The 19146-nt window shown below is 39.8% G+C and overlaps 1 protein-coding gene across 6 annotated transcripts in view; it reads right to left on the bottom strand.

The window, feature by feature from the left end:
- CTPS2 (CTP synthase 2) overlaps positions 1-19146 on the bottom strand; it is a 132741-nt gene that overhangs the window by 82488 nt on the left and 31107 nt on the right. For all 6 annotated transcript variants that reach the window (XM_034756242.1, XM_034756225.1, XM_034756251.1 and 3 more), the window contains 5 exons: positions 16364-16480; positions 15349-15432; positions 9515-9595; positions 5266-5417; positions 2255-2387 (listed from right to left, as the gene is read on the bottom strand). In XM_034756242.1, coding sequence (XP_034612133.1) covers positions 2255-2387; positions 5266-5417; positions 9515-9595; positions 15349-15432; positions 16364-16480 — 567 coding nt within the window. The remainder of the gene's footprint in view (positions 1-2254; positions 2388-5265; positions 5418-9514; positions 9596-15348; positions 15433-16363; positions 16481-19146) is intronic.

Below are 19146 nucleotides of genomic sequence, written 5' to 3'. Positions count from 1 at the left end.
GGTCATTAATAAATGAATAAGTATTCAATACATTTCAGCTAAAACATTATTTCAGTGTTATAATTTCAATGTGAAGCAATTAATTTATAGTAATTGCTGAGCAAACTCAAAACTCTTGCTTTCACCATTATACATCTGAAGCTAGACTATGGCTGCATTCAGGACAGTACTTATGCATGTGCTTAACTTTAAGAAGAACATTTGGCCTGCTCCAGGGGCCAGTGAGGTGTGATGGAAACATGCCTGTGCCTCATCCTCTCTCCACCTCCTCTGGAAGAGCTTACACTCCTGACAGCACTAGAGAGGGCACAGGGACTGTGATTCAAGAGGGAGAGAAATACTCTTTGCACCCTCCCAGACACACAAAAATCAGGTGCAATCTAGCCCAGGATAAATTCTGACCAATTTATCTAAAGTCACTTAGAGACCATGTACTACAGCACTGTGTCATTTCTGATACTATATTTTTGCAAACTCAGATTCATAGTGTTTTGCTAAATCACAAGCTGTTAAAATTTCATTTGTATTCATAAACTAATATTAACATACTCCTCCACACCACCTTCCCAAGCCAGACGTTGCTATCTCTAGAGGTGAAACTTGGCAACAGAAGCAGAAAGTTTCACTATAACAATAGTTGGTATTACACTTTGAAGATTACTGCAAGTTCCCAGTTTAAAAAGTAAGAACAAGTTAGTTTCTGAAATGTTCCTTAAATTGACCACTTCCTTTAAAGTATGTAAAAAAAAAATAAAAGGGCCAAATTCTGATAAATTCACACTGAGTAGCACCTTGCTCCATGTATAATCCTATTGATATAAATGGGATTTCTCATGGAGAAAGGTATTACTCAATGTGAGTAAGGGTATCAGAATCTTGCCCTAACTGTTAAACAGAAATTCAAGTTCTATTTATCATAGTATTATAGAAATGTAGAGCTGGGAGGGACTTCGAGAGGTCATCTAGTCCAACCACCCACACTGGGATTTAAAGTCCTGACAAATTTGACACTGGTCTCTCACATGAGATTCTCCCAAACACTTCAGACAACTGAAGTGCAGGTCACTCATGGGCATAGGCTTGACACAGGAGGCACAAGGTTGAAGCACCGGGACCAAGGCACACCCAGCCCCGTGGGTGAAGATAAGGAGATGGGGTTCTATCTACCTTTCACTATTTACAATATATACACTATAACTATACTTAAGACTAACAAACTATAAAACAGAGTAAGAACCATAGAGAAGAACGCCTTTCCAAAGCAAGAGATGTTCCAGCAACCATCATGCATGGTAAGAAGGAACTGAGAGGCTCTGGGGCCGCCGGCACCCCTTATAAATGCATGGCTCCAGGGGGCGCTAGAGCCAACCCAATGGATACCACTGAGGGAAATAACTTCAGCAACAGTGCATGTGGTGAGCACACACCTAACATGGAATGGACATGAGCAAACACTCAAAGAACAACCGATCCTCTTCCTCTTTATAACAACTCTGAATATATTTGAAGCCTGTTATCCGGTCCCACCTCAGTCGTCTTTTCTCAAAACTAAAGTGTGATGCCCAGAAATGGAAGTATTACTCCAGCTGAGGCCTCACCAGTAGAGCAGGACAATTACCTCCCGTGTCTTACATATGAAATTCCTGTCAGTATTAGCCTTTTTTGCAGCTACATCACATTGTTGGCTCATATTCAATTTGTGATCCACTGTAACCCCCAGATCCTTTTCAGCAGTAGTTATCCCCATTTTTTACTTGTGCATTTCATTTTTCCTTTCTAAAATGTAGTACTTTGCATTTGTCTTTATTGAATTTCATCTTGTTGGTTTCAGGCTAATTCTCCAATCTGCCAACGTCATTTTGAATTTTTTTCAAAGAGTATAATATTTTTCCAATTTTGAGCTCCATACTGCAAACGGTTACTACAAAGGATAATGCTTGATGCTGCATGTAGTCTTATTAAAATCAACAAGCACCTCCTTTGGTAGTAAGCACTTGCAGATGAATGTTCTTGTTTGTAAAACAAATCCAATTAGGGGCCTTTATTGCAGTGTCCCTTTCAGATACATTTAGTCTAAAATAAAATAAAAATGAAATCTCTCATACTCCTTAAAAAACCATATCCAGTCATTTTGTGTACACCTGTATATATAAGTCCCAATTAAGGTACACTTTAATATTACATTTGCCTAAGCGATGGAAGCTAACCATTACATGTTAAAACATTCCTGAAACTGAGAGAGATTGATCCTCACCATTAAATTCAGTTTGTGATTAATTGCCAAAGCTGAATGTTCCAAGGCCTTGAAAACAGATGCGTAGCAGTCACTTAGTTTCGTATACTTGCCAACCAGAGCTATGGAGCACATCTTCTGCAACCTTTCATATCTGACAAAAGCAAGGTTTCTAATTATTATGCTCATATTATGCATTCTAACTAAGGCTGTTGATTAATCGCAGTTAACTCATGCAATTAACTTAAAACAATTAATTGTGATTAAAAAAATTAATCAAGATTAATCACAGTTTTTAATCACACAGTGAAACAATAGAATAACAATTGAAATTTATTAAATATTTTGAATGTTTTTCTACATTTTCATATCTTACTCCTGGGGGAATTATGCGCCACTGCGCATGTGCAGAATTTATGTCCCCTGCAGATTTCTTTGTTTCCTTGCAGAAAAATAACTGTCTGACAGGGAAGCAAAGGGAAGCCACAAAAGCGGTCATGCGACCCTTCCCAGCAGTATGTTTTGAGTGCCCAGGGTAGCCGGCAGAGAGGTAAATCACTGTGGAGTAGGAGCGGGACTGGGGAAGACGTGGCAGGTGGCTCCTACCCTGCACTGGGCTCAGCTACTAGTCCTGGCTTGGCTGGGGAGGACGGGACTTCCTCTTCCCCTGCATAGCAACCGGGGCTGGGTCAGACCCACTCCCAGATTTCTCCCCCGGCTATAGGAAGCTCTGCAAAGTCCCACCCCACCCCCCACTCCCAGCACTTCCTGCACCCATCGTTCCTCAGCTGCAGGGGGAGGGATCGTTGTGCAGGGAGCTGCTCCCCCATCCGAACAACCCCCATGCATCCAGACCCCCTCATCCCCTCTGCACCCAGAAGCCCCCCGACGAACCCCACTCCCCCTGCACCTGGACCACCCCAATGAGCAACCTGCATCCAGAGCCCCACCTACCAAGCCCCGCCCAGACCCCCCTGCTGAGCTCTATCCCCACCCACACTCAGACCCCCCCGCTGAGCCCCAACCACCTTCACCGGGATCCTGCTGCAGAGTCCCATTACCATTGCACCCAGAACCCCCCAACAAGTCCCTGTGCATCCAGATCCCCCCTCGCGCCCGGATCCCCCATTGAGCCACCTGCACTCAGATTGCCCCACGCAGAACCTCTCAACTCACACCTGGATCCCCCCCCACACACACTAAGCCTCTCCACGCTTGATCCTGTCTTGTTGAGCCTGCCTTCCCACACCTGGTGCACCTGGCACAGAGGGGCAGGGCTCTGAGGCGTCTCTGGGGCAGGCCCGGTCCTTGCGCTGTGTCAGGGTTGGGTGCAGACTCACCACTGAGTCTGAGTTCCGGGACGGGGGAGCTACACAGTGATCTCCCACCTCTGTGCAGCCAGTGCCCTGTGCTCCCCAGTGCCATGCTGGTGCCTCCACATTTATTTGATAAATAAAATTTGCAGAATTTTGCAGAATTTTAAAATATTGGGCACAGAATTTTAAATGTTTTGGTGCAGAATGCCATCAGGAGTAATATATATTGTATTCTGTATTGTAATTGAAATCAAAGTGTATATTATTTTTTATTACAAATATCTGAACTGTAAAAATGATCAAAGAAATAGTATTTTTCAATTCACCTAATAAAGTAGTGCAATCTCTTTGTCGTGAAAGTGCAACTTACAAATGTAGATTTTTTTTGTTACATAACTGAACTCAAAAACAAAACAATGTAAAACTTTAGAACCTACAAGTCCACTCAGTCCTACTTCTTGTTCAGCCAATCATTAAGACAAACAAGTTTGTTTACATTTACAGGAGATAACGCTGCCCTCTTCTTATTTACAATGTCACCTGAAAGTGAGAACGGGCATTTGCACGGCACTTTTGTAGCCAGCATTGCAAGGTATTTACGTGCCAGATATGCTAAACATTCGTATGCCCCTTCATGCTTCCGCCACCATTCCAAAGGACACGCAAAGAAGGTACCAATATAGCTACAGCACTCGACTCAAGGTTTAAGAATCTGAAGTGCCTTCCAAAATCTGAGAGGGATGAGGTGTGGAGCATGCTGTCAGAAGTCTTAGAAGAGCAACACTCTGATGCGGAAACTACAGAACCTGAACCACCAAAAAAGAAAATCAACCTTCTGCTGGTGGCATCTGACTCAGATGATGAAAAGGAACATGCGTCGGTCCTCATTGCTTTGTATTGTTATCGAGCAGAACCCATCATCAGCATGGATGCATGTCCCCTGAATGGTGGCTGAAGCATGAAGGGATATATGAATCTTTAGCGCATCTGGCATATAAATATCTTGCAAAGCCGGCTACAGCAGTGCCATAAGAACGCCCGTTCTCACTTTCAGGTGACATTGTAAATAAGAAGCAGGCAACATTATCTCCTGCAAATGTAAACAAACTTGTTTATCTGAGCGATTGGCTGAACAAGAAGTAGGACTGATTGTACTTGCAGGACATGCAAAGTTTTACATTGTTTTATTTTTGAATGCAGGTTTTTTTACATGATTCTACATTTGTAACTTTCATGATAAAGAGATTGCACTACAGTACTTGTAATAGGTGAACTGAAAAATACTATTTCTTTTGTTTTTTTACAATGCAAATACTTGTAATCAAATATAAATATAAAGTGAGCACTGTATACTTTGTATTCTGTGTTGTAATTGAAATCAATATATTTGAAAATGTAGAAAGCATCCAAAATATTTAAATAAATGGTATTCTATTATTAACAGTGCAATTAATCGTGATTAATTTTTTAATTGCTTGACAGCTCTAATTCTAACAAATGTTTCTTTTCTAAAAATAAGATAATAAAATACCCCATTTTAAAAAAACATACACATTTTTAAACACAGAAGGCCAGAGCCTCCGCAGGCATAAGTCAGCGTCGTTACACCGACTACAGTGGAACTATAACACTTTATGCCAAATGAGGACCTGACCCAGAGTCTTATATTCATAATGATTTAAAAACTTTGAGAAAACATAATAGGAGTTACAATACCTGTCTGCCATTTTCTTCCATTTGAAAAGAAGATCACTTGGTTGGTCATCAATAGGTAGGTTTAATCTCTGTTTAAAATATGTAATAATGCCTTGTTCTTCTAACAGGATTGGCACTCGGTAAGTGGAAGAAACATCATGGATAAATATCACCTAGTAAATAAATTGTGATTATGTACAAAAATTGGTCTTCTAAATACACCTGTACCCCGATATAACGCTGTCCTTGGAAGCCAAAAAAATCTTACCGCGTTATAGGTGAAACCGCGTTCGAACTTGCTTTGAACCGCCGGAGTGCGCAGCCCCGCCCCCAAAGCGCTGTTTTACCGCGTTATATCAGAATTCGTGTTATATCGGGTCGCATTATATCGGGGTAGAGGTGTACTTGCATACGAAATATAAAAGCTAAGGAGATTCATACCTACAGAACAAATGTAATTCAATACATATACTTTGCCCATATAGTAAAATTAGATAAAACAACATAATCAATGTTTAATGTCCCTCTCAATCACTTATCTGTAAAGAAAAGCTATTTAAAGTACCACACTATATTATGCAATCAAATGGAAGGCGTTCCAATTCAAAAATATATTTATAAATGTACCCTCAATATAAAGTGTGAACCAACTGTCACTAATTAAACTCACTACATTTAGCCTGCAGGAAATTGTGGAATCTGAAGTCCTGAGTATGAATCTATATGTCCTTTCTTGATGTCATGTATGGAGATCTACTTGATAAGGAATGGCTACTTACCCCCACAGTAACTGTGGTTCTTCAAGTCAGTGTAGATCTCACTGTAGGTGGACATGTGTCTCATGCATAAGATAGCGGAGTTTTTTGACTAGCTGTGTCCATCAGGGCTGTGCCTGCACTCTGTGCTTTTTTGTGCACCCATACAATGACCCAAAGGTTGGGGCAACTGCAACCCTCCCTCAGTTCCCTCACAATTCAAAGCTCGTATTAGCCAGGGACTCCAAAAAGAAGGGATGGAGGGCAGGTCGTGGCATCCACATTGAAGGCATCTCAAAGAACCACTGTTACTGTTAGGTAAATAACCATTCTTTCTCCTGTGACTATGTGTCAGCGTGGATCCCGCTGTAGAGGACTGGCAAGCAGTAACCTCTCTGGACGGTAGGAGTGAGAAGTTTCAGCTGCATCAGTCAAACATCAGGGGGTAGCCGTGTTAGTCTGTATCTACAAAAACAACAAGGAGTCTGGTGGCACCTAAAAGACTAACAGATTTATTTGGGCATAAGCTTTCGTGGATAAAAACCTCACTTCTTCAGATGCATAGAGTGCAAATAAATCTGTCAGTCGTTAAGGTGCCACCAGACTCCTTGTTGTATCAGTCAAACAGTAATTGAAGCACTCCTCTCCCAAAGTTGGGATCTGGCAGCCATGTCAAGGATATAATATTTAAACAAAAGTCAGTGGGTTGCTTCAGGCTGCAGCCTGACAGATCTGAGAGACTGAAACAGGCGCTGGACACTTGCTGCCTTTGCCCAAGTGGAGTGTGTCTTGAAGTTGGGAGGGAGAGACTCATCAACCATCTGATAGCAGGCGGAAATGAACTTTGTGATCCACTCAGAGCAGTGGCTCCCAAACTTTAACAACCTGTGACCCCTTTCACAAAAATGTCAAGTCTCGCGAAACCCCTCCTAAAAATGAATATTTCCAGGAATTTTCTCCTTTACCTGAGTATAAATTATAAAAGTAGTGATCTTGGAAATATAATTTTTTTATGACATGCATATTACATACTATTTATTATTAATTATTATTTATCATTACAGTATTTTTATTACATTATGAAAACGGCAACACTCTTCCAAGATCTCACTTTCGTAGCTTGTACTGCTCTGAATAAGCCTGTTATAAGACAAGGCTCCTATGTTTCATCAAGGAGTGTCAGATGTGAAACAGAATGAAGGTATTTAAGAAGCCAACTCAAAGTGTTCCTTCTACACAAGCATTCAGGTCTTGAGCAGTCCAGTCAAACAATGTATGTTAAAACAAAGCTTAAACTTCTTCTTCATAATAATTTTAAAAACAATACTAGCCGCCTATTTAATTTTAAAAACAGCCAAAAATATCCACCTCCCTTTCCATTTCTTATAAGGAGTCTTGAAGTTTAAATCTCCTCAGTGTAATAGATGTGCTTGCTTTGATCTGCTTAGCTCTTGGAAGTCCAGGGGCTCCGGGCTTCTGGTCCCATTCTCACTAGGGACAGCTCTGTCCGCCATTAGGGATTTTTTTCCCAAGAACCCCCTACAACATTTCACGAACCCCAGTTTGGGAACCACTGACTTAGAGAGTCTCTGTGACAAGATGGCTTGGCCTTTTGATGGGCCAGAAATGTCCAGAAGTTTGGATTCAGCCTGAAAGGCTTGATCCTGTTAAGGTCACTGAGCAAAGCTCTGGATACATCTTAGTATTCAGCTTCTTTTCTCCCAGAGTCGAATGCGGCTTTGAGAAAAAGACTGGTAGGGTGACTGACTGGTTCAGGTGAAATTCTAAGACTCCTTTAGGGATGAAATTGGGGTATGATTTCAACACCACTTTATCGCTATGGCAGGATGTGAAAGGCAGTCCAGCTATGAGGGCTTAGAACTCACTGACCCTCTGCATTAAGGGATGGCCACCAGAGACACCATCTTGGTGGTGTAATGAGCAATCCAACAGTGTTTTAAAAGGAGGCTCCAGGAGTTTTTAGGCGGATAATGCTGAGGTCCCACATAGTCGTTGGTGTCTAATCAGAGCTTAAGTATCAAGGAGGCCCTGGAGGAATTTCAATACCGTCAGATGAGAGAAGTTAGAGTATGACTGTACCAGATTATGGCACACCAATATTGCTGCAAGGTAAAACCTGAGAGTGTAAAATGCTTGTGCTGCATGCTTCAGGAGCAACATATAGTTGAGGAACTTCAGTGCCAGGTCCTCAATTGGGTCCATATTGTTTTGGGCTTCCCACACAGAAAATCTTTTCCATTTCGGGACACAAGTCTTCATGGTGGAAAGTTTCCAGCTCTGTCTGAGAATTTCTTGAATCATAGGGAGCAGTCTCTGCAAGTAGTGCTCAACCAGCCGACCACCAAGCTATCAGGTGCTATGACTGAGAGTCTGGGTGCAGTATCTGACCTTGGTTCTAAGATGATATGTTTAGGCAGGTTAGGAGCTGGCTCAGCAGCCACTTCGGACATCTACAATAGATCTGACACCAGAACTGTCTCATCCAGTAAGAGGCTATCGGAATGATCGCAGCCTTGTCACATCTAATCTTGAATATTCCCCTGGGAATCAGAAGCATCAGCAGAAAGGCATATAGAGGTCCTCCAGGCCATCGAAGAATCAAAGCGTCTAGTAATGGGCCTCGGCTGACTCCCTCCCTTCTGGAGCAGAAGTCTGGGCCATGAGTGGTAAGCAGGAACTGAGGGAGGGTTGTGGCCACTTTGGCCCTTATGCTCTCATGAGGCAGCACTGGGCGCATGCATGGCTCCGACCAACACGGCTATTCAAACAAATTCCAGTCTCATATGCATCAAGTGCATGCGCACCTACAATGTGAGCCACACTGACACACTCAGAAAGGAATTGTGGTGTCTACATGAGCCATATATGAATCTATTATGCTTGTTAACATGTAAAAGCTTTATTATTGGATAGTATTTGCATGTTCATTTTGGTGTATTGAAGAGCCATTGACAATTTAGTCACTGTTAATGGTGCTGTTATAAAAAGTTTACAGAGGATTAATAACTGATGTAAATTTTATATGTGCATTAGAGACATAAAGAGGATGCTATACATAGTTATAGATGCATTGGTAAAACCTGTTATAGATTATTATAAACCATGGTTTCAAGCAACCTTCTGAAGTATTGTTCTAACAATTTATAACAACTGATTAAACATGTATTCAAAAATCTATTAATTCTTAACCCTTTATAAACAATCTATAATTGGATCCTTTGTAGTAAGTGTGACCAAATTATTAAAGGCTATTTGACATATCAAAATTAACATGTAAACAATATCCAGTAACGTTGAGTAGTTTATATTTTATATATTGACTATTTTATATTTCATCATATAATTACTTGCAATTTAAAAATCAGTGTATTATTGAAACAAGTATTTCTTGGAGATTAAAAACAGAAATACATTCAGATATTTAAGCTGTATAAAACTAGAAAAATCAGAATTGTATACTTTGAGAAAAAGAGAGATGAAGTCAAACTACAAACCTGTTCAGGTTCCACATGGCAAAACATGGAAATCTTTTCCTTCACAGCCATTTCTATAGGCTTTGTACTTCTGCAGACTATCTGTCAAAATACATAATATATAAAACATAAATAAGAAGTGTGGAAAAATAAGATAGGAAAAAACTAAGTAAATGGAAGCTCCTCAACATTAATCATGGAAAAGATTGAGCTCTCAAGAAACAACAGCCTGGACAAATAATTTTTTCCTGGGAATTCTACAATATATCATAAGTCACATAAATACCTGTGACGTTGCACTCTTTATATTTTATGAAAATATGCTAATGAGTTTAAATATAACGTAACTGGAATATGTTTCATGCAAAAGGTCTCTTGTAAGGTATCATTACAAAGCTTATAATCTACTGAGTGTGATCATCCTATTTGTATAAATGTATCACTCTTGTATCTGAAACTAGAAATATGAAATATAACTCTGAGGGCCTATTGTAATTATGCAAAGTGTGGGCCATTAATGGTGGTTTGGAATCTTGAGGACTCCCATTAACCAGGACAATTGTCTGTAGATGGCTCTGTTTTACTTGCAAGTCTTCCTGTATACCTGTGTGCTGGCAAGTGGGTAATGAAGGCTTATAGTGACATGTGATCATGTCACCTGAACTGAAATCCATCTTTAACCTGGTGCTTTTCCATTGAGAAGGAGGGAATGGGAACCCAGAGAGGGACAAAGGATTCCCACCTTATGCAAAAGATATATAAATGGGTGGAACAGAACAAAAGGGGCAGCCATCATGAGGAATCCTCTAGCTACCACCTGAGCTGGAACAAGGACTGTACCAGGGGAAAGGACTGTGCCCAGACTAGGAAGGTGTCCAGTCTGTGAAAGAGACTTATTGAAACATCTCTCAGGGTGAGATTTTATCTGTACTCAGTTGTATGACTGTATTAGGCTTAGATTTGCATGTTTTATTTTATTTCACTTGGTAATTCACTTTGTTCTGTCTATTACTACTTGGAACCACTTAAATCCTACTTTCTGTATTTAATAAAATCATTTTTTACTTCTTAATTAACCCAGAATATGTATTAATACCTGGGGCGGGGGGGGGCAAACAGCTGTGCATATCTCGCTATCAGTGTTATAGAGGGCAAACAATTTATGAGTTTACCCTGTATAAGCTTTATACAGAGTAAAATGGATTTATTTGGGGTTTGGACCCCATTGGGAGTTGGACATCTGGGTGTTAAAGACAGGGACACTTCTGTAAGTTGCTTTCAGTTAAGCCTACAGCTGTTAGGGGACATGGTTCAGACCCTGGGTCTGGGTTTGCAGCAGGCTAGCGGGTCTGGCTCAAACCAGGAAGGGCACTGAAGTCCTAAGCTGCCAGGGCAGGAAAGCACAGGCAGAAGTAGTCTTGGCACATCAATTGGCAGTTCCCAAGGGGGTTTCTGTGATCCAACCCATCATAATACCATTTAACAAGACATAGCTACATCAGATCTCCACCACATATCTATACCTTTATTCGCCTACTTTCCTGTTTTCTACTTTTTATATTTCCATTGCTTCCTCTGCTTGCAACGCTACCTCTCTCCCCTCCTCCTCAATTCCCCACTTTTTCCTGACCCTACTCTTTATTCTTTCATGCTTTACTCATTTACTCTTCAGGTACCATTTAAGTAACACACCAAAGAGCAAAGAATAAGGAGAGTCAAAAGTGTGATACATTATCACCAAGTTTGTTGTGTTTTTTTCAGTTATCCTTTGTTTATTTACATACTTTCTTTATCTTTCAAGTACCTTAACAGTACATTTTGGTTTGTTTGTAATTCACCTGACTGCTGCCCAGTGGACCTGGAAGCTGATCTGTGTCCCTGGAAGAGAAGATCGATAGACCAAAGAGAGGAGTTTCTTTTCTTTTCTAACTTTCCAATTCCCTTTTTCTGATGTATTTATATCTGTGAATCCTTTGTGCTGAAAGCAGGACATTTGGGAATTTGTGGAAATATTTGCAATTTTTACCAACGAGGATTTTTTTTTTCCAGGACAGATGCTAAGCGATTAATTTCTCAATTATTATTTATGTTACCATAGCACATAGGAGCCCTAGTCCCCATGATGTCAGCCACTATAAAAACACAGAATGTCTTTCCCGCCTATTTCTGATTTGTTTGTGTGCAAGTGCTGATTATATTTTTAAAAGCTTTTTTGTTCAGTAAGCTTGCTCTTATTCCTTGATCACTTTGCTAAGTAAAAGAATACATACCAACTGAATTTTATTTCCCCTACCCTCAAAATAGGTACTCCAGTATGGAAAAATGTAATGCCAGCCATAAAGAAAGAACTAGTGCAGGTTCTAATCATTAAAGAAGAATTATGAAAGTAATTTTTAAATTCCCTTTATCTAAATGTGGGTGAATATCCAGTTACACTTAAAAATGGACTACTGTCTTGGAGAAAGGCTTTATCAGCCATAACAATGTGTGTTCAAGACATTACAGAGAAGTCTATAATTCTTAACACACAGCTTCCAAGTGGGTGACACCAGGAGTTAAGGGTTCTCTGCATGCTGCGGTAAAATTATTGCTAATGGAGTCATAAAAGTTAAATGCATCAGCAATAGCAGGAAATAAAAAAAACTATAGTAACAACGTCTGGTTTATATTTCCAAAACAATAAAATACAGGTGCACAGTAGGAATTATATAATTCAAGGGGGCAGCATTGGCAACCAGACAAGATATAATTTTTCAAGATGTCATGAGAGAGTCCCTTGGATGTATAGACATTGTGCATGCAGACAGACATTTTTCAAAGCTCTTTAGCTTAGAAGAAGACAACTACTCCCTCTGTTTGAGTGGTCAACAGCTACAGATAGTAGGAAAATTATTGTTCTTAAGCCTAAACTCAGGATATGGGAAAGTGACTACATTAATCTGTTTTCCTTTCATTCCACACTCAAAAATCAATAGTTTTTAAAAGTCTAATTTTCAAAATAAGGCACAGGCAATTACTTTAACTGTCTCCAGAAATCAGGTGCCCATTTTGTGTCTGAAGTTAATTGCATGCCACAGAGTTTGAAATTTAGGCCCTAAATCTTAAAATATTGGGTACGAGTGAAAACTCTGCGTCAAAAAACAGTTAAGGTTACTAAGTCACAACAGTGTGGTTACCTCTCGTGTCCTTTACAAAACTGATGATGTTGCAGTTACGATGAAGGGATTTTGATAACTGAATTCTAATGGATGTTAAGACAGCCTACAGTGAAAATATAGGCACTGTTGTTTTTTTAATAGTGAAAACTGAAATAAAGCAAAGAAATGAGTAGCTAAGGTAATAAATCTTACCTATGGATTGTTTGACTTTTTTTATTTATACATTTGACTTATGTATTTTTATTATCTTGATTTCAGTACCTAAATATTTTCTTTGAATAGATATTTTTAAATGGGAAATATTGGTTAATATATTTATCCATTAACAGTAAAAAAAAACTGGTACAGTGCCTATAATTGCTTTTTGCTTGATAGTAATGTGTATGTAGTTTAATATGAAAATTATGTAATGTTATTAATGTATGATAAAATTAAGTAGGTAGCCTTGCATTACAGGCTTATTGATATGGATCATTAAAGCGTACACAGAGAATTGTTTCCTTTTCAAAACTGCATCATACTGTTTATTTTTCGAGTTTCCTAATGACAGAACAGTATTTATTTTGAGTAAGCATTAGGGTTGCTGGGTGATAATTATATAGTTATTTTTTTATTCTTGATAACACTAATGTGTTTGTTTATTATACGTAGAGGTGAATTCACTGTGACTTAGACTCAACTGTTGTTTTTAAAGATTACTTTTAAGTTTTGGAATTTGCCAGTGTGTGTTTTCTTTGGGGTTGGTTTGTTTTTGTTTTTTTTGCATCTTACATTTCTTCCTTTGTTTCAGAAAATAGACAGTATTTTATTTTATTTTTAAACAAACAGTATTCAGTCTTACCACATTTAAACCATTCAGGTGATGTATGAGATATAATTTTAAAATTTGTTATAGTTAGTATGGACAACTGATTCCCCCACACATACAAATATTAACATTTTTATAATGAACCACCAAAACATATTTAGTTTAATGAGTTATAAAAAAGATATTCATTTCTTTTATGAGGCACTCACTGCTGGATAGGAGGCTTCTAATTTGTAGAAATTAAGGTAATCGGAAAGTGCATTTTTATTTATTGGATTTTAGAAAAGAAAATTGGCAAAGTTTAACAAGTCTGCCACAAGTACAATGTTGATAGCCGGAACACTCCATGGGAGTTCTGTCTGGGAAAGGCACAAAGAGCCAGGCTTTCAAAGTGCTGGCAGATTAATTAATTTTGCAGTGTTCATTAGTGAGATTATTGATTTACCTGTGATAGGAACAAAATTCAATAACTTTGTTCTACCAAATTACACTTAATTGGTATTTGGAATACGAGGATGTATTTTATGGCTGAAGCAGTAGCATTTAACCAAAAGAACATATGGACTAAGAAGTTATATCTCTTGGAAAGGTTCAGGAAAAAGAAAATTTACAAAAGAAAGGCAGAACATAATATTTACTTGTGTACATTGTCATTGTATAACAACATAATTATACCAAACAGCAGAGTTGTATATCTTACTAGGGGCTTGATACTGCAAGATACTACACACTCCTGTGAAGTGCTAAACAGCTTCAACTCCCAACAGAGTCAGTGGAGGGAGGGAGCTCAGGACATTAAGGGAATGCCCAGCACCTTGCAGAGCTGAGCCCTTAGAATTATATTATGGTTTGCCCAAAGCCCCAAGCAAAGGGCTGCTACTAGAGCAGACCAGGAAGCAGATTCTGGCTCAGATCACTGCAATCTGTCTCTCCTCTGCTCCAAAGACAAAGTACTCCATGACAGGCTTCTACGCAGTGCAGCATATTTTATTTGGAAAACAAGCATATCTTTGCTAGTTAGTGTGCTGGCATCTCCTGCATGGGGAGGGATACAGTGGCTCTTTGTAGCCTGTTTTCCATCCCATGCTTCACCTGTGATACAGGTGGCCAGGCTGAGGAAATAATCCGACACCTTTGCACATTCATTCACACATTTTATAGTTAAATTGTTTGTCTGAACATCCATATTTTAATTGGATACATATTTTCAAATGATGGATTATTTTTCTGAATTCATTAGTAAAACTGATGATACAGCCTCACATTCCTCTCAGAATAGATCCAACCTTAACTCTAGATTTTTAAAGCCATATATAGAGATTTTGCTATAAGACTCTTTAATGGGAAGAGCATAGCTAGAATCCCATGATATTTAAGGGATAAAAGTATATTGACATTCAGTACACTTTTGTAGTTTAATTTCTTTGGTTTTTAGTACACTGGTATGGTCCAAGTTGCTTCCTTCCCCTCCCTCATAAGGGCTTGTCTACACTTGAAATATTACAGCAGCACAGCTGCACCACTGCAGCTGCACTGCTGTACCACTTCAAAGTAGACACTCCTCTGACAACGGGAAGTATTCTCTCATTGGCATAGGTAATCCACCTCCCCGATAGGTGGTAGCTAGGTCAACAGAAGAATTCTTCCATTGACATAGCACTGTCTATACCATGGGTTAGGTCAGCTTAAATACACCACTCAGAGATGTGGGCTTTTCATACCCCTGCGCGACAGTTAAACCAACTTAATTTTCTAGTGGAGACTTGGCCTAAGACAGATTCCCTTTCAGAGTAGAAAGAACTGGAGCCTTATGCTTTGAATTATTTATATGCACCAATATATCTAGATGACCTATAAACACAGATTTTATCATAACCCTAAGAACTCACCAGATCTGGAGACAAACCTAGGCCTCTCAGCGCTCGAACACTGTTCTGTGTAGGTTTTGTTTTCTGTTCTCCAGTAGCATTAGGCTGGAAACATATATTTTAAAGGCTGAAACAGTAACTCAGTTCTAGTATCAGGACAATTATAGTTAAAAAACAAAGAAATGTCAGTAAAAGTAAGGATATTGACAAGGAGAAAAAAGTATACATCATAGCAAAGCACAATATGTTAGAATGGAGAATAGTAACACTGTATTATTGCATGCATTAGAAACCCTGTGGAATTTCTAGCCAAACAGCACTAATTCAGGCCAACTGTCTCTTTTAGATCAGTATATAGAGAGTATAGGGCTCAGAACTGAGGAGGAGAAATGTCCAAAATTGGACTTTCTGTAGTAGCTCGGAAACGCTACAAAACAGTGCCACGCCTTCAATGACTTTCCACAAGTGGAACTGATTGGAATTTAGTACACAACTCTGTCCTCAAATATACACATTCAACTGCCATTGAAATTAATTGTAAATGGGTTAATATAAATCAGGGCAGAATATGCTCTTTTTTATCTATATAGATAATCCAAAAGAAATTCTGGAAAATATGGTGGTATCGTCAGTACCCCACGTCTACCTTCCAAAAACTTGCCTATGAATATTTACAACTTAAAAAAAATCCTTTTAATCTATTTTTGGTGTAAAAGTTATGGTTAGATAGAACACAAAATTTTCAGCATTATAAAGCAGATGTAGCCTTACAGATGAGTTAGTATTATTAGTCTTCACTCACATTACCTGGAATACTAAAAGGGAGACTATTAAAGAATATTGGGTAAAAACCTGGCTCCAGTAAAATCAATGGCAAAACTCCCATTGGCTTCAGAGGAGCAAGGATTTTACCCATTGTCTCTTTAAGCTTTAAAACACTGACTCCCTCCACTACAACTCCTGAAAAAAATGATATAGAATGCAGTACATGGCAAAACTTAACTGAAAATTAAAATATATTATCTTACTAATTTACCTGTGGTACAAGGCTAACGTGGATATTGCAGAAGTTTTCTCTTTTTGCCTTAAACTGGAACTGTCTGAATGCCTCAACAAATGGCATTCCTTCAATGTCTCCAATAGTTCCACCTAGCTGAAAAAGAAGGCCCAGAATTTACTACTGCTCTGACAATTAAAAATAAATAAATAAATTTCTACTCTGTGTCAGCCTTGAAAATTTCAACTGCTCATCTCAGTTGTGCATGTTGTAAGAGGGAGAATGAATGAAGTATGGTTCTGGAGGCACATCTTGTATCATTACATATGCCACTTCATGTGGAAAACTTTACTCATTTTCTATGCTGATTTTATTCACTTTCAATGCTGAGGGCACAGTTTTCCACAAGAATAAGTCTGTTATCACTGAAAACTATATGCTTTGTATACAATTTTCAGTATCTTGGAGACACCTGCATTCTTGAATCAAATAGTTGGGAACAAGTTATCAATACAGTAAACTGCAATTTGGTAAATGAGAATGAAAATGTTTTTAGTTTCCTGTTTTCTAAATTAATAACAACTGAGGTAAATGCGAAAAGGGCAGCTAATGCTATTATCATAGCTTTACAATGGGATAAACTGCACATCACCAGTTTGGCATCCTGGTAAAAGCAGAAATAATTAGAAACATGTTATGCCAGAACAAGACAGATGTAAGGAATAAATTAAATTTATAAAAAAATGTATTCAGCAATAGCTATGATAGAAAGATTGGAGCTGCTTAAACAGTCTTCCAACAAGATCCTTAAAAGCAAAATTATCTCAGAATGTGGTCTGATGTGCCCTCTTGTGGTCTCTGGAATCTCTGCATATTTTTGTTCAAATAAAATTTTAAAAAACCACACACACACTTTACTGTATTTGACATATATATAATAAACCTACTTACTGCAACAATTTGCAATTGATAAATTATATTTGTAACCTGAAAGCCTTGAAACCGTATTTGAGTATGTCTTGGCCTCTACAGAAAATCTCCTGACTTTGAGAAAATAATCACTGACAGCCTCACCCCTATCTAATGTAAGGAAGTTCCTGTGCACTTTTTCTGTTTATTGCTCTTTCTAAGCTTAAAGGAAATGTTGGATCCATATTTTACACTTCATAAATATAGTGGAAACTTTCTGATCAAGCCGAAACCTTAGGCTAAAATCAAGGCTGGGCTGTCTTTCTAAAAGATATGCTATAGTTCAAAAAGAAACTATGAGCTTGGTACAGAAGTAAATAAGTGTCTATGGCCTGCGTTACGCTGGAGTTCAGACTAGATGATAATAATAGTCCTTTCTGGCCTTAAAGCCCATTAAATACTCTTTCTTCAAATTCCCAGACATGTCTTTTTCAGAAATTTCATTGAAACTTGAATGATAATAAATAGAACCATCTAGTACTTATGTAGTGCTTTTCATCCATACATCTCATTTACACAGGAGGGACTATACTGCTTTGCAAGACCTTAAAAATAAAATAGCTAAAATGTGACCTCAATCCATAAGTACTTAGATACATTCTTGAAAGCATGATCATGAACAACATGACAGGATCCTTGGTTTGAAGATTGCAAGCTATGATTTGAAGAGTTCTTCTACTGACTATGATGTCGTGATTTCTGAAATCATCAAGGAAATTAAGTTCTGCTCCTTAATATTGTTAACCCAGGATACGTAGCTGGAATCCATTGTATATGGCTTGTGAAAACCCAGGAAAGGTGAAAATACATACACCAGAAAAAACAGTTATTCACCTTTTGTAACTGTTGTTCTTCAAGATGTGTTGCTCATATCTATTCCAATTAGGTGACTCCCAAGCCTTACGTCGGAAGTGGGGTCTGAGTCAAGGTATTGCAGACTGGAGAATCGTCCTACCGAAGGCTGTATCATCATGTGATTGGTGAACGATGGTGCAGTGTGACGTGAAAGTGTGCACCGAACTCCATGCGGCAGCCCTGCAGATGTCCTGGAGGGGTACGTGTGCCAGGAAGGCTGCTGATACGTGGAGTGAGCCGTGACAACAGGCGGAGGGACCTTCACTAAGCCATAGCAAGCGTGAATACACACCGTGATCCAGGAGGATATCCGCTGGGAGGAGACTGGCGAATCTTTCATTCGCTCTGCTAGAGCAACAAACAACTGGGTTATTTTGCAGAATGGCTTCGTTCTGTCTATGTAGAAGGCGAGTGCTCTTCTAACGTCCAGCGAATGCAGCTGCCGCTCACGGAGGGTGGGTGCAGCTTTGTCCCTGGCCCTGCCCTGGGGGTAGGGTGACCAGACGTCCTGATTTTATCGGGACCGTCCCGATATTTCCTTGTTTGTCCCGCGTCCCGACCGACATGCGGTCGGGACAACCGGACAAACAAGGAAATGCCCCGGAGCCTAGAGACCGGAAGTACTCGCACCCCCCCCCGCCCCGACTCCGCCCCCTCCTCCCCCGATTGGCTCCCTCCCCGAATCCTCGCCTCTTCCCCGGGCTCACCATTCCCCCTTCCTCCGCAAGCGCTGGAGGGAGGCCCGGGAGACGCAGGGGAAGCGCGGGGCCGGGGTGAGTAAGAGTCCGGCCTGGCCGCGAGCAGGCAGGACTCAGTCGGGTGGTTGGGTGAGGAGGGGGGCGGCCCGCAGGGCCAGGTGGCGGCTGTTCTCCCCCCGGCCAGCGGGACTCGGGAGCAGCCGCTGCTGCAGCTCCCACTGCCGCGGGGGAGGAAGCGGCCATGGCGCTCCGCGGCTGCGGCGCCTCCGAACCCCCCGAGCCGGGGCCTGCTGCGGGGAC

Source organism: Trachemys scripta, chromosome 1 (genome assembly GCF_013100865.1).
Source record: "Trachemys scripta elegans isolate TJP31775 chromosome 1, CAS_Tse_1.0, whole genome shotgun sequence".
In the NCBI taxonomy this organism is placed as follows: Eukaryota; Metazoa; Chordata; order Testudines; family Emydidae; genus Trachemys; species Trachemys scripta.
The sequence above is the reverse complement of the archived record's forward strand: the minus strand, read 5'-3'. Positions and strand labels throughout refer to the sequence as shown.